At 42.5% G+C, this 16,274-nt stretch overlaps 1 protein-coding gene across 7 annotated transcripts in view; it reads right to left on the reverse strand.

The window, feature by feature from the left end:
* SLC6A6 (solute carrier family 6 member 6) overlaps nt 1-16,274 on the reverse strand; it is a 92,922-nt gene that overhangs the window by 15,360 nt on the left and 61,288 nt on the right. For all 7 annotated transcript variants that reach the window (XM_064724405.1, XM_064724406.1, XM_064724403.1 and 4 more), the window contains 5 exons: nt 15,721-15,955; nt 9,745-9,877; nt 6,175-6,309; nt 4,152-4,255; nt 3,913-4,037 (listed from right to left, as the gene is read on the reverse strand). In XM_064724405.1, the coding sequence (XP_064580475.1) occupies nt 3,913-4,037; nt 4,152-4,255; nt 6,175-6,309; nt 9,745-9,877; nt 15,721-15,955 (732 nt within the window). The remainder of the gene's footprint in view (nt 1-3,912; nt 4,038-4,151; nt 4,256-6,174; nt 6,310-9,744; nt 9,878-15,720; nt 15,956-16,274) is intronic.

The raw sequence follows: 16,274 nt of genomic DNA on the forward strand, positions 1-16,274 counted from the left end.
TGGACCTGCCACGGTGACACTGAGCATGACCATCACCAGCCCCAAGTGCAGGATGGGCTGCAAGTGCAGGAGAGCAGCAGGGCTGGGGGCTGAGTGCCCAGGTTCTCTGCTCTGGAACCCGAAGTGTGGAGTGCTCCTCCCTAGGTGGGGTCTGGCCTGCCCTGTGAGCAGGTGTCACCTCATTTGTACCCACACATGGAGCACAGGTGCAGTGCTCCTCTCCAGAGGCACCCTCACCTGAAGCCAGGTGATATCAGCTGTCCCTTGTGAGAGCTTTTGTGGAGAGAGGAAGAGCCCTCCACCAGTGGGAGACAGGAATATTGGCAATTCTGCACTTATGGCAGGCTCTCAGAGGAGATGAAGAAATTTGGTGAGGCTGACAAAAAATTCTGAGGGCAGATTACAATTCAGAGTGAAATCAGGAATGCCTGGCTCATCTGCTTGTTTACTTTGAGGAGCCTTCAAAGTGCCAGTTTTCAAGTGGATTCATGTAATTTTCAATGGGAAAAGGAATTTTTTTAAGATGCTGCAGTGTGGGGCCAAAAAAAATCTTATCTCTGGTCTGTACAGAAAAATCTCTAACACTGCTCTTCCTACCTCCCACTTTTCCTTTCCAACAAGAACGATGGAAAAAGAAGCAAGAGAAAGAGGTAAAATGAGATGACTTTTTTTTTTTCAAACTAAAGAAAGCTTTTAGTCACTGAAAATATTTGAACATAAATAAATACAAATTAGCCAACAATCAAACAACTAATTTTATTTTAATGAAACACAACTAAGATTTTATACGACAGAGGATACCAAAAAATTGGTGAATGTCTCAAATTTTGGGGAGTTTTGCTTTTTTTCTCCTTAATTCAGTGGATACAGTAGATCCTCTCTGAGGGAGAGCTGCTAATAGATGGCATTTGCAGCTGATCTGTGCAATTGATGAGACAGATGTAAAACTGCTCTCCTCAAAATTTGCTGCAATTTGTATGCTTTGGCCAGTGAAACTGTTCTTGCACTGTGATACCAACTAATACCAAGTGCCCTGACCCCTGAGCTATATTTTGATTTTCTTTTGAAACTAAGTGTTGAAATATAAAAAGTCCATGTGAAAGAAAATGTTCCTGGCAAGCCCTCAACCGAAACATAAATAATCTAAAATTTGTATTTAATTTGAAACCCTGTTGTTTTGAAGAGTGTTTTGCAAAAGTGAAGCACTTGTGGCTGCTATTAAAAGCCAGTGAGCACTGCTATGATCCCAGCCCACGCACTGGCTGATTGCCATGGGCTGCTGTGGCATGGCTGGAGAGCTGCAGAGGCAGAGACCAGGCAGGCACCAGGAAACCCAAGGCACTATTGTCAGACAAGCTTAATCTGAATTTGTTTGCAAATGGAATTAAAAAAAAAAAAAAAGAAAAAAAGTAAATCTTGTGCTGGTGTAACAGTGCTACAAATTGCACGGGTGGTAAAGTATTTTTTCCAGCCAAGCAGAGGCCACACAGATTAGACAGGACTCACTATGGTTTTGTTGAGCCCCCACTGCTTTCCTCTCTATCTTTAAAAGAATTTCTAAAAAGAAAAAGAAGCTGTTTATTTAAAATCTGCCTTCACTCAGGAGTCAGAAGTCTGAGTTAACTGTTGAGTAAACCTGCAAAAGCCAGTGAAGGCCAGCAGTGACCAGCCCTGGCTGACAAGTGTGTCCCAGGCACATGGCACCTACACTGAATTTGGCACTGGGAAAAAATGTGGCCATGGGATTCTGCTGTCAGCAAATTTGCTGATGTTCCCGTGGATTTCAGGAGGGCAAACAAATGGTGTCATGGATAGGGCAGGAGGAATTTAACTCGCTGGGCAGAGATGGGGTCTCAGCCCTGCGGACAACATCTTCTGCCAAGAGCTGCAGCCAAGTGGCAGCACCTCTGCTTGCTTTTGCCTGACCCAGGGGAGCAGCTCTGACCTTGCACCGAAAGAAACCAAAAAAGGCAAGGCCAGAAAACAGAGGCTCAAGCACCTGCTGAATCCTCCTGCGCTGAGAAGCAGCAGAAAGGAAAACTTCTCCCAGAGCCCCATGCAGGTGCTGGGACACTCATCCCAGGGGGTCTTCAGTAGCTCTGCACTTACGTCTCTGAGAAAAGCAGCCAGAAAACACATGGGAGGTGGTTTGGATACTTTTGGATAATTTTAGTAGTGTTTACTGCCACGTAAAAATGACTTGGCCAAAGACCAGCAGTGATGGGCACCCATTGCATGGCGAGCCGGCTGCAATCTCTGGCCATCGGTGACATGGATTTAAATAAAGGAGTAGGCAACAAAATATGCAAAAAGAATCAAAAGCCGAGTTCAGAAACTAGTCTGTGCCCTTGCTGTCCCTATAATGAGTTATCAAACCCCTCCTTTTAAAAAATGCTTTTTGAGGTATTGGAAAAAGGCTATTTAAACACTAATTGAATTAATTTGTGTTGAAAGATTACTTAACAATCCAGTGTTACTATAGAATTGTTTAATTCTAGAAATGTCAGGTGACAGAAATGTAGCTCTGCCTCTATCAGAGATATAATAATAAAAATTAGAATAAATATTGACTAGATAAAAACCTAATGTACAAATACTTAAAAATAGTACTCTTGGAATTGATCCACCTACATATAAATAAAAAATAGGCTATCTATGATTCATTTAATAGGATTATTCCCTTGCTTCCTGTTTCCAAACAAAGCAATCAACCTCCAATCCAAATAAGCATTATGGCCAAGATTGTTACTAATTGCACTTGCAAGAGCTATGCCAATTGCAGCCACCCAAGAATCCAGCGGTGCCATCAATGCCATTAGTTTTTCATTAGCTCTTGTGAAGTGAAACATTTTTCTTAAAGACCTAACTCCCAGAGCCATGTGATTAGAAGATATATTGACTTTTTCATTTTAACAGCATGTTTGCAGAGGAAAGCTTTCAAATTCTATGCAGGTGAATTAAAAGTGCTCAAAAAATTAGAAAGAAATAGCAAAAGTGCACTCAGGTGACATTGTTATTACTAGAATCTGATTAGCTTTAAGCCTCATGGCTGTCAAGGCCTGATTCATTATTTTTCCACGGTAATTCCCAACTAATCTGTCTGTTCTATGTGAAAACACATGGTAACACCTGCCCTCATGGACTAGAAATGCACAGAGGAAAAATGTCATCTGTTTTGTTTGAGATACAGTCACAAGCTATGAGGATAGAGCTTCTACCTCTGCCTGTGCATAGGTGAATGTTAATGGGAAGGACACTTCTGGAATAAGGGAGGAATCTAAGTGTACATCAGATTTCAAAATGGACTTTGACAGTTCTGTCAACCTCACACTGATTCTACAGAGAACAAATGCAGGATTGCAACACCTAGAGTTCCTGCAGGTGAAATGGTCCACAAAACCCTGGAGATGGAGTTCTCCAACTTCTCTTGCCTTTCAGTGAGATTTGGGAATGTATGTGTGTGTGTCCCTTCAAAAGGCCAATGTACTGATCCTACTCTAGTGCTGTGAGCAAGCAACACTAAGCTATAAAGATACATAAACATGGACAATTTGAATTTGAAAGGAAATAAAGGTAGTCTGAAAAGAAGGATGGAATAAATTCTTGAATCAATGGCATTCTGGACTCTGGATAATGGTTTAGTTATCTTAGCTCTAATCTCAACTCAAATGGATTAGCACAATCTAGGAAATGTGTTTGCTGCCCTGTTAATCAAGACAGAGTAAACAGTACAACCCCAGCTAACCCTCACTGCTCTAGATTAAAGCCCAAATCAACGTGCTTATTTTTTCTGGCAATTATGGGAAACCTTGTTCTGTTTTATCACTTAGATGTTAGCTGATTGGGTCTGCAGAACTTTGCTCACACGCTGGGCGGCAGTGCCCACCACCACTGCCACCAACACCATCGTACCTGACTCTGCCACATCAGCAATGTTCACCCCTTGCTCTTGTGCCATGAAGCCCAGGACGGAAAAAATTGCGAAGCCAGACACAAAACTGGTACCACTGTTCAGGCATCCCAGCAGCAAACAGTCCCTAAGTCACACATATGTCATGGAGCAAGTTAATTAAAAAAAAAATTAACCCATTGTCCCTACTTTATTTACATCATTTAGCTAAAACACTAAACCCCCTTAGATGGAAACTTGCCTATAGCAGTTGTATTTGTACTTGTTGTAGCTCCCCAGGGAAGTCATTGCTCCTAAGCAGATTGCATATGAGAAGAAGATTTGTGTCCCTGCATCTATCCAGACCTAAAGGGAAAGATAGAAATACTGTTATTACCAGCATTGTTGCATTGCAATAATCAACACAAACACACAGTTCAAACTAAGCAAAATCTACTAAATAATTGTTTCCATTGAGGGCGAGAGCTAAAGGACCAGGGAGACAGGGAAAGAGAACAACACATTCGCAAGTTTGGCTTTCACAAGGAAAAGAAAATTGTTAGCATCAGACCCCAGAAGAACACAACCTCTACAATAGTTCCTGTTTCCCCTCCCCAGAGAAGCTCAGTATTTCTAGTTTCTTAGTCATTCAGCTGATCCTTCCTGTTGGCACAACAATAAAAGTGTTCAGCGCAATAGGAAATGCAGAAGTATTTATAACATTGCTCATTTCTCTTGTAACTCATTTCAGTTAGAACCAGCCGACAGTCCTTAAACTGAGGATGTGAAAAGCTTGAGAAACAGTTTGTGTATTTTTTGTGCTTATTTTTCTAGCTTTCTGGTTGTTTTTGTACCTGTTCAAATGCAAGATAAAAAGCCACAGGGGTGAGGGGAAAACAAGCAAAATACAATGCACTTTATAAGATACATATCTGATCTTGGTCTCATGATTCTTTGTCCTGAGTACATTAAAAAAAACACATACAGAGTGAAATAACCATATACTATGAACTTCTTGGCTAGTAAATACATAGCAAGCTATCAAAACACATCCTCTGAATCCCATCTGTTCTTTTCTTTCTGCAAATTCAAGTCTGCTAACACCAGTGGAAACCACCAAGGAGTTTGAGGAAGTGTGAATGTAGCCTGAGGACCATTACCTCCTCCCTCCCACCATCACTTCCAGCACCTTGCTGAGAAGATTCAGGAGACTCCTGTCTTCTCAGGGAGATGCCTTTGCTAGACTGTGGGTGGGAGCCAGCCAGCTCACATGAACCTCTCCTACATTATCTGCTGACACTCTGGTTAGGGCTAACAGTAGATCATAAACATGATAGGGTCCCATAAAAGAAGACTAAACCATAAAATATAATGTCTCCTGTGAAAAGGGTGTCTTGTAAAAGAGGACAAGACTAGACAAAGAACCAAATTTTCATGATGTTTCTTTCAATTACCCTTTTCCTGCTTCAGTCCTTTAGTGACCATTGGAGTTTTATTTTAACCTAATACTCATTAGAAAGCAGTAGCAAAGACAGATGTTATTTCCTATCATCGTGACAAACATTTTACTATTTTCAAAGATCCCTTGTTTGCTTTTCTTTTTTTCATGGGGGAATATTGGACTTTTCATTTCTCACATGAACACTGCTGGCTGAAACAATTCTGATCTGCTCAAGTGTCCCATTCTTGCACTCCGTGAGCACAGACAGAATTTCTATCTATACAGAAAGAGTAAGCCTGGCTCCCACTAGCCTGGGCTAAGCAAGTAGTTCCTGTGCCTCAGAAAGCATTTTCTCCACCTTTGCATGGCTTTTCATTCTTCTGTAATTTCATTCAATTCTCTCCCAATCTCCTCCTCTTGAGCAGTGGGAGATAAGTGACACTGATACTCACAGTTGTTGCTTGTGGTTCCATCTGTGAAGCTCACATGTCTTTCCTTTGAAACTAAAGACTATCCTCATTTAAAAAATGCATCTCCCTTACCTGACCAACAAGAAAGATGAGATTGTATAACGGGACAGAGTCTACAGCCTCAGAGTCCTTTGACACAAAAAAAATACACACGCATACACACACAAACACACACATGGAAAGATGCATTAACACATTTAACAGTGACCTTCTCAAGCAGAGCTCTGGAAAATATAACCCAGCATTAAAGTTCATGCTATATTTGGACCTCTAAAGTCTGTGGAAAAAAAACTGATTGCCATTACATCACCATCACCCTCCACCATCCCCCTCTGCACAGGAAATCATCCCGCTCCCCACTCCTGGTTCTGTACCTGTGGGTCAGCTAACCGTGAGATATCAGGGTACAGATAAAACTTGATGCCTTCTGCAGCTCCAGGCAGGGTCACACCACGGATGAGTAGAACAAGGAGCATGATGAATGGGAATGTGGCAGTGATGTACACCACCTGGAAATAAGAAAAGAAAAAAAAGGAACGTTTAGTCTGTGGCAGCCAAAGCTCCATAACCAAGAGAGGTCAAGCAATGGGAATTCAAAGCCCCCTCATACCTAAAAAGGGTCTGACCTGAGTTTCTGTGTCTACTTTTAGTTTGGTGGTCTTTACTGCCTTACGCCTGAAGGCATTGCATGAATCCCCCCAGAGGGCCCAGTCAATGGTCACATCACTCAGACCTGATTTTATACAATTCACGACTTTTGTTCAAATTCTGCCTTTGTGTTTGTCCTCCTCACATGACAAGTGCACCTCTGCCAGGGAAGGGAAAAGGTTTACTCACTGAGGGCCCCTGAAACATTATTACCTCATTCTTTATTGGAACTTTCAAACCTACAAATGACAAACTGTTTTGCAAGTTCTGCTGCTACCTCTGACCCTGCTGTGCAGCCCCACTGCTGCTCCTACAGTCATCCTCCCCAGGAACTGTGTTCAGAGGTGAAGGTCATTTTGTCCATGCTCCTGGTCTCCCTTCCTATCTCCTTGAACACATCAAGCCCTTCAGGTTGGCATCAGCCTCCACAGTGGTAATTTCCAGTCCTATAACTTCATTCTTGCCCTTGCTGTCTATTCAGCAACATCATTACTGGAAACTAAGGCTCTATTCATCCAGTTTGAAAATATGTCTTCATTATCTTTAACCTCTATTCCCACTCTCTTTGAATAACAGCCTACTTCTTCTCTTCTTGTTATCTCCTCATTCATTTGATGAAAGAGCTCTTTGCTTTCATCTCCAGCACGAGGGTTAATTGAGCTTGCATTTGGACAGTTCTATCTTTAGACCCACACTTTTTGACCTCTAACATTTTGCTTTCTTTGCTCATCAGTGCTTTCTCTCATTTTTTATATAACTACTGTGTTACAGTCACTACTGTCCAAGAAAGGGCATTTTTCTTGGAGTCAGATGATTCCCCCAGGTAATTACAGTTTGCTGCCATGAGTTAAAATGCATTTTTATTTACCAGAATTTGCTTAACTACTACAAAGCTCCCAGGATGCTCCATTTTTCTTCATAAGTGTGTCCTCTGAGAATAAAGAGGAGAACTCAAACCCTGCTTTGCCATAATAATTCACAGAGTGGGGTTGATTTCATAGAATGAAAGGAATTTTTTTCATACATGCCCTTTTAAATTATGTCTGAGTTTTCTTTGTATTTTCCACAAATAACATGTATTGCACATTAGTCTAGTTTCACCAAAATCAGGATAAAAGGAGGATTTATGAATCTTCTTTTTTTTTTTTTTAAACAAGCCAGGACTATGAAAAAATCAATGTTTTCCTACCAAAAAAAATGTTTTGATGTATTTGCAGGAACCGAATTAACAAAAACCCACAGAGAAGTCTTTGCACTGCAGGTAGAGGTTCTCTCACAATGCTGCAGGAATTTTTAAGATCAAGCACATTATCTGAAGCTTAAGCATAACTAATATTTTTCATCATGATTTCACATTTATTTGTCCAAAGCTTTACCAAAAGATTTGAAAACTACAGCTTCCCCCCACCCCCACCCTGCTCTCCAAAGAGCCATTAACACACTGGAAAGCAGGGAAGTGCTATAAACAACCCTCTACTAAAGTAAACTAGACTTTTCAAATAATTCAAGTCCTCCATTAGAGTTTACAGTTTACTTTTCTTTGACCCCAAAGTTAATGGAGCCACCCGGAGACTTCCCAATGGTTTTGCTGGTCTTTGGCTGCACAGCCGCACGAGCTCTGACGCCGCGGTGAGCAGAGAGAATTCCTACCAACCACCCTGCTTTAGAGAGAATTCCTACCAACCACCCTGCTCTAGAGAGAATTCCTACCAACCACCCTGCTTTAGAGGGAATTCCTACCAACCACCCTGCTCTAGAGAGAATTCCTACCAACCACCCTGCTTTAGAGGGAATTCCTACCAACCACCCTGCCTCAGACATGAGACGATTGTGCAGGATTTGCAGAGAACACAGGTTTTTAGATGTCTGATTTTAAAAGACCCGTTTTCAACCTTTTATTTTCATGGGGAGTGGAAATAGTACTACAGGGAGCTTGGAATGTCTCTCTGTGCTATCAGAGCCTTTCCTGAGCAGACACCAGGGTTGTGAAAGGTGCTGCAGAAATGTTCACTCTCACCCTGCTGCTGCAGGAGATTTATTGCACCCATCTTTACCATAAAACTTGCATAATCTCCTCACTAAGTCACATCAGTCAGAGGGAATAGAGAAACAAACATTTTTGTCAATGCATGCTTTACAGGTGTGGAAGCTGCTCTTCGGGGGAAAGGTGGAGGGAATCCAGGGCAAGGCACCAGCTTTTTAGAGAGGCCCATTGATAAAAACCACAGAAAGCAAGGCAGGAACTGCAGTAAAGCAAGGGGTTTAGTCAGCAGTGGAACTCATGAGGTCAGGCTTCCTACAAAGTTTTGTCTCCTGGCTGATGCTGCAGTGTGCCACAAGCTTAAACTGCTAAATGATGCTCTCTCTGCAGCTGAGGGACTTGGAATTTCTCCCCCTGACTTCTCTGGGGACTTACAAAAGATGAGTTCACACTGTGGCCTTTTTCTTAGGAGGGGCACTAATGGGGTCACGTCCTCCCACCTAGTTGAGAATAAATGTGGGGAACTTAGTACCTTGAGATCCCTCCTTCTCTGTCAGACTTATTTGAACAGTGCCTCAAGCAACAGTTTTGAAAGCTAAGAATTACACAAACACAACAGCTTCAAAAACTTATGAAAATAGGTATAAAAACACTATTGAATGCAAGGAGCACTAGTATTATGCTGCACACCAAGTGACTGATGAAGATGAGCAGGATGCTCAGGATGCAACTGTTGTCCTTTACAAGAAAACATGATTCTGAAGAGCATGTGATGGGACCAAACCCACAAGCTATGTAGGATCTTTGTTAGTGACAATGCTCCTGAAGGAGTACCTAAGTTTAGCCTTCTGTGTCCCCACAGAGCTCTTCCGTAAGCAAGTGGCATTTCAAAACTGCTCTGCCTCCACAACACCCCTACCACAGCTCTGTTAACATCCATCCTGCTGCACTGGGATGAACTTGGCTGGAGGGAGAACACAGACACGCAGAGCAGAGCACCACCCACCATAGGCCTGAGACCTTCTGCACTCATGACATCTGCACTCAGACATCTCAGGGATGTTCATCCTCTGAGAGCCAAGGTGGGGCTCAATCTGTGCTTGCGTCTGCTTCTTGATGCCCTTCCAGTAGTGGCTACTTGACTCACAAGAATTTTGGACATTGATAATGACCTTCAAAAGTCAGTTGAATTCTCTTACTCAATGGAAAAATACAGTTTTTCCAGGAAATAGTGAATATCTTCTAGAACAGCATTACTTAGTATTCCTAACATCTCTAACTGCAATGATTTTAAAATGGGTAAAAGAGCACTTACCTTCCCAGTGGATTTGACTCCTTTCCAAATGCAGAAGAAACAAATCACCCAGACAAGGAGGAGACACAGTGCTAGATCCCACTTGATAATACCAATATCTTCAATCCCCGAGGACAAGCTCAGCACATTGCGCCTGAATATTTGAAAGGAAACAAACGAAAAGAGAGATGCAGGAGCTCAGTTGATGCAGACTCTGTTGTGATGGCTAAGAACACATGATGGTGTGCAGGGCAGCTGATGCACAGACAGATCTCTACTCTCAAAACACGTGCTAAGTCAGCGGCTTATGTGACCAAAGCTGTGCTTTGCAAACCTACATCTCCCTATGTCTGTGGGGCTCCTTAATTCAATATACTGAATTTAAAAACCTTCAGCTCTTTTTAGCAGCCTATGACCACCCCAATATGAGATGAAAGTATTTGCTTTCTTGGGGATCAAAGAACAGCTTGCCCCAGTGAAGCTGCCTTCACCCCAGGTAGTACACCCCATGTCTCCATCATGGACACTTGCAGCTGACCTGTATCCACCTGTTTCTGCTCCTTTTCAGTTTATTAACAAGGCTGCCACGAGGAGGAAAGGGAAAAAGCAGTGCAGAGAAATGTCAGGCCATGCAGCTTTGCAGGGTAAAGGCTGGAGCCATTATCCTTCCCTTGGGACCCCCAAACAAACACTGCCCACGTGCTGCTGCCTGCCCTCAGCACCCCCAACACTGGGGTCTCATTTAGCTAACACCAGATTATTTGGGAAATTTTATTCCCTCACTTAGGTTAATAAATAAAAAGTAATTCCTGAGCTGTGTTTTAAGGGAGCAACATCTAACCATTAAAAGAGTCTGATCCAGAGGGGAAATATTCATTAAGGCTTCTCTCTTTTCAAAATTCCCATGGCTTACCATTACATACTTAATTTAAACTAATTTTAAAATTATTTTATGCAACATTCACTGTCCTCACACACTGCAATGGTCTTGTCATACTCAACACTTCATTTGTCAAATATATAAAAGAACAAACTTCCTTACTGTTCACTAAGCTAAAACTCTGCAAATGAACCCGGTAAACTCAGCAAGTTTTTTTTAGTCAAAGAAAAGTTTTGACCTCTATTACCAAAAAAATGCCTTGCCCCAAGACTACAGAAGAGAACTTGCTGCCTAACAAATTTTTTATTAATTATTAGTTAAAATTTTCTTTCAGGCAGCTGTAAAAGTCAGGCAATTTCATTCACCAGAGTCAAGGAGAGCAGAGCCCTGAGCACTCTGGGTCAGGCTCATGTGTGTGGCATGTACAGCTTTGCATGGGGATCCAGCACAAGACAGACCATGGTGGTTTGCCTTTCCCCTGAACTAATGAATTTTTTTTTTTTTTGCTATTACCATGGAAATAATAGTGAATGAAGTCACTGACGGAAAATCTGCAATTAGTTTTTGGAAAAAGCCCTGGATTGACCAGTTTAATAGGACTCCAGCCCGTGCCCATCTGTTTCTGCATCTCTGCTTGCCAAGCTCACTTGGATTACCTGTGTGACCGTGTTCTCACACCAAAAGCTTTCTTCTCTCTGAGCGTGTGTCTATTTTGTTATGGAAAAGGACTAATGGCACCAGACAGGGTAAGTCTGCCCTAATCAACACAGCTATTCAATAGTTATGAGAACTCCCTCAGTAATGAATATTTGGCATAAAGTTGCAGTCTTGCTTCACCTGAGTCTAAAGAAACAAAGGAAAATCCTGCTGTGCATATACAAAAGAAGAAAATACATTTATAAGATGAAAAAGTTCAGCCACAATCTTCTATGCCTTTTTAAAAAACAAATGGCAATTTTCCAATCAAAGGGGCAGTTCATATTAAGAAGGCAATCTATCGAGCTGGCTCTTGGGAAACAGTGAATAATTAACTGCAAATGCCTTTTGGAATAGGGAGCTTTATTAATGCATTCAGCTAAGACTTCTTTGCTTTTTACTGCAGAACTAAAAGCAAGTGGCCATCTCTTCTAGACTTTGCCCCAGCAATTCTTTCAGGATTTTTTGGAAGACACCCCAGTGGGTGACACAGAGCCAGATATCTTGCCTTTCTATGCTTTTCTTGCTTATCCCATCCCACAAAGACTGACTTCCTCAAGGAATATGCTCAGAATTACTAGGGGAGATTCAGCATTACGATTCTTTTTTGACTTCTAGCCCTACATATTTTTGCAGAAGCAGTCAGCATGGATATTTGACCCTGTAAATTCAAGTTCAGGAAGGAGCATGAGCTGGCTGTGCTGATAGCTCTTCAATCTTGTTACATAACCCCCAAGCTACTGAGATTCAGCCAAGCCCACTCAGCTACCTTCACACCATCACACACAGAGTTGTTAGTCATTCAGATTTATAGTTTGATGCTGTCATTAACTGTCACTCATTTATAATCAATGGGACAACAGGCTGGGGCTGAGTTTGTTATAAACAGGAGTTCTTGACCCTTGAACACTAATATGTTCTAGTGTGTGCAATATGGAAATGTAACAGGAGCTGTAACTAGCTCTACAACATAAACAAAAATAAAATGAAGAGAGTTATGCAATCCTTGGGGGATATTCCAGCTCATCAATCAAGTGAATGCTGACAGGACCTTTCAGACCAGGAAAGGTGAAGCGCCCTTTCATGTTGGATGGATAAGAATAATTAACACTTTTATTTTAATATTCTTCTGTTTGCACAGAAGAATATTAAAATGAGAATATTAAACAATTTAAAAGACTCTCACATTTGCTCCTCAAGGCAGAGACTGCTGCTCTAGATTTTGTTTAGTTTTTTGTGTTGCTCCCTTTAGGATTACATGCCATTAGCATGTGATGGTCTTTCTTGGGATTTGGACGAATAAAGTCTGCTGATTACCAAATATTTATAAACACTTGGCCAGCACCAGACAATCAGAGGTTTTGTTCAACCCTAATTACCCTATTACAGTTATCCCTTATGGATTAATATGTGTGTAAGCCTGCAAGGTTTTGAACTTCAAAATAAAATCAGAAATAAGACCTGAAGCATGTGATACCAAGAGGTAAGTCTCCTCATATAAAGCCTGATTTTCTTAACCCCCTTTTATTGCTGCTCAAGCAAGCATGTGATTTGCACCAAACATTAATTCAAATGAACTGAAATGTCAGGCTGCACAATACAGCCAGCCAGGCTGAGAAGTTCAACATGAAGAGGTTAATGCATCCATGTGGTCAATTATACCTGGGCAGCACTAGTTGTACAAAGCAGTGCTTTGATGAGGCACTATATAAATGTCCCACAATAAAAATGGCATTAGGTTTCAGAAACCAAATACTCACAAACCTCTGAATTAAACCGGAATTAATTGTGCCACAAAGGAGATGGATATCTTCAGTTAAGGACTAATTATTTACCTGTCCTTTCAATGTTGGTAGCCGTTTGGCTGGCAGCCAGTATTGTCTGTGGCAGCATGGTACCTGAAGTACCTCAAGTAGTTGGTACCTGAATAGTTTGAAGAACTATTTTTAATTTCAGAATTGTAAAGAATACTAGCATGTCTGGGAAAAAAAAAAAATGGGGATATTCAGTGCTTGCACCATGTGGAAGCTATGCTACTTTTATTACAACAGTGCTGCATGATCTCTGCTCTTACTTTAAGACATCAATAGTTATTTATGCACAGACAGCAGCTATTTTTAATAGTCCTCTAAGTGTCATGACTCCTGGAGGCAGCTTGCTCTGTTAAGGGCAGTTTTGCCCATGATGAAACAGTGAATTATGGGCAGTATGTCTGTCCCAGTAGGATTACAAAGCCAAACTCCTCCCTAGCAAGACTCCAGGGAAGAGTTCAGCTTACAGTGTCTAAAGCTGTTGAGGACACAAGTTAAAGTGGCTGCAAAGTGCAGGGAGAGCTACTCCAGGAGCACTGATCACTGAGCAACCTTTGCTCCAACTCTGCTACACACACAGTGAGGGCACAACTGAGACAGCAAAGTGTGTGAGGATCAAGGATTTTCTGTCCAGCCTCAGCTCCTCCAGCCTGACTACATCTACAGGAGGATTTGGCTCAGCTTGCAGAGGAGTCTTCTGACTTGGTTTCCCTTAGAGGGAAGGTAATTAAAAGCTCCATCACCAATGTGCTCCCATGGAGACACCATTCCCCTTACCCCAGGCTGCCCTGCCACAACACCCTTCATCAAACACCTGCTGTGCTGTGACCCACAGAGAGCTCTGCTGCTCCCCAGAATTCTGGAGTCCTCACTCTTTTACAATCCCTTTCCCAGCTCCCAGCCCTTTTCCTTTCTGTTGTGGTATCTTCAGTCTCCTGAAGTGAAGATGCTGCCTGGGGACCCCAGGGAGACAATCTGGCCCACAAATCTGGGCAGTACAGGAGTGGGAGTTTCCAGAGCAGCAGGACAATTCCATGGCCACATCAGGAGCCACCAAGCTCACAGGTGCCCCGGGTACAAGAGGACTGTCAGCAAAATCACTGCACAAAAGCAACAATGAAGACAGTGCTTTGGGAATCTGGGGGAGCAACTATTTCAGGAGCAGGATTGTGGATCTCTGCTTCCTTGGGAGGCCTTGAGAAGACCTTGGAACACATGATGAAACCTCATTTGGATTCATGGCCTTGAGTCCGAAGTCATTGCGGGAGGGTCCAAAGGAGTGAGAGCTGCTTCCCCTTCCTTCTCCTGCAGCCTCTCAGTTCCCCCAAAATATCCAAAGGTACCACTTAACAATTGTTTTCCAACTTCCCCCATATTTATAAGAGAGGAAATCATCTGGGAAAGCAGCTGCCCCCCACCATGGAAACGCAGAGCTCATGGGGAAAATGCTGCTCTCAGAGCCTGCACCCTGCCTCTCACACCAGCCACCAGAGCCTTTTAACAAACTACCAATCCCAGATTCAATCTGCCCCTTTATTTTTTGGCTCTCGTGTTACAAATTTTATCACAGCTCCTAAGACTGCTTTTTTCTAAACCTAATGCATGCCAAACATCTTCAGCACGAACATGATTCCTGCTGGTGCTTTGGCTGATGCTTATTTTTAAACATAGAGAAGTAGGTACAAGTTGATCAGAGATGAAACTGCACTTTAAACATGCTGAAAAAGCCAAGCTGGGCCAGAAACTGATTCTACCCATAAGTGACTATCTATCTGAGTAAGCAAGCAAGCAAAAAAATTATTAATAAACTATTTGAAGATCCTTTGGATTTAAGTTTCCCTACAAGTGTCTTCCTCTGCTGCTGTGTTTTGACACTTATATAAACATACAAGAGTTTTGAGGTCATGCCTGTTCAGAGATCACGTTATGCAATATGATTTAAAACTTGAAAAATAACAGAGAAATGAGAATAAGAAGCTTATGACTGATGAAATTCAGGCATCTGGCAAAACAGCCTCTTCAGAAAAAAACGTTCTTTTCTGCAGAAAAAAACGTTCTAACAGAGATGACCTGAGAAACCTAGAATACAGGACAACGTTCACCACCTCTGTCAGATTTACTACTGAGGTCAAAACCTTACATTGTCATCAGACTGAAGAGAGATGTGTTACAGCTACACAAAGTGTACAGCAAATGCTAACAGCTGGGGAAGAGACAACCACAAAGGTGATGATTTGTCGCTGTTTCCACTGTAAATCCCTGCTATCAGGGCATCTGCAGTGACTTGTTTGTGTTCTCCTGCCACACTCAGAGAATCCAGCCAAGAAGGAAATAAGTTTTCTTTCAAAGAAGAAGCTGTACTGGGCTTTTAAAGCTCTCTGCACAGTGTAGGATAAATACACTTACACATATATCACCTGCCTCCACCACTCCCAGACTTACCTCAAGATAGGTGAGAACCAGTAGCAAACACTGGTCAAAAAACTGACACCCTGCTCAATTTTCTTCCCCTATCTAACACTCCCCACTGGGCTTCCATAAAATCTCAGGACTGACCTCTGGCATGCCACCAAAAGTTCCCTGAAGGCACCATGAAGAGGGGGTACTTACTCCCAAAACTCTGTGACAGGAGAGGTGAAGTTAGTGGCATTCAGTGATATCCAGAGCGTTTTGTTCTTCCTGAGAGTGTCTTCCACACAGGTGGGCGTGTTCCACTTCTGGTGGCAGTGTGCCCATGGCAGCACGCTCTGGAACGACTGGAACAGGTAGTAGAGTCCCCAGGCCAGGATCACGATGTAGTACACATTCAGAAGGGACACAATCACTATGGAAGCATAACCAATTCCTGGAAAGAAGGGGAGAGACAAGAAAAACGTGCAGATGTGACAGCTGCTGCATCTCCTGGGGCTGGTGCCATTCCCACTGTGCTGCGGGCTTGTATCCCACCCTGCCCCACTGCTGATGGAAACTCAGCTCAGCCACACATACACACAGACCTGCCACCATCTCTGGCACTCAGGCTGAGTTTCTGGCTCTGGTGTGCTGACACTGAGGGGAGGACTGCAGGAATTTACCCAATTTAACACTAACCCAGCTATTTCAAGTTTTAGTAGAGGGAAGTCAAGGCTTTGCTTGTTTGCTGCACCATCTCACTTCTTAGGTAC

The sequence above is a fragment of the Zonotrichia leucophrys genome, chromosome 12 (genome assembly GCF_028769735.1).
Source record: "Zonotrichia leucophrys gambelii isolate GWCS_2022_RI chromosome 12, RI_Zleu_2.0, whole genome shotgun sequence".
In the NCBI taxonomy this organism is placed as follows: Eukaryota; Metazoa; Chordata; class Aves; order Passeriformes; family Passerellidae; genus Zonotrichia; species Zonotrichia leucophrys.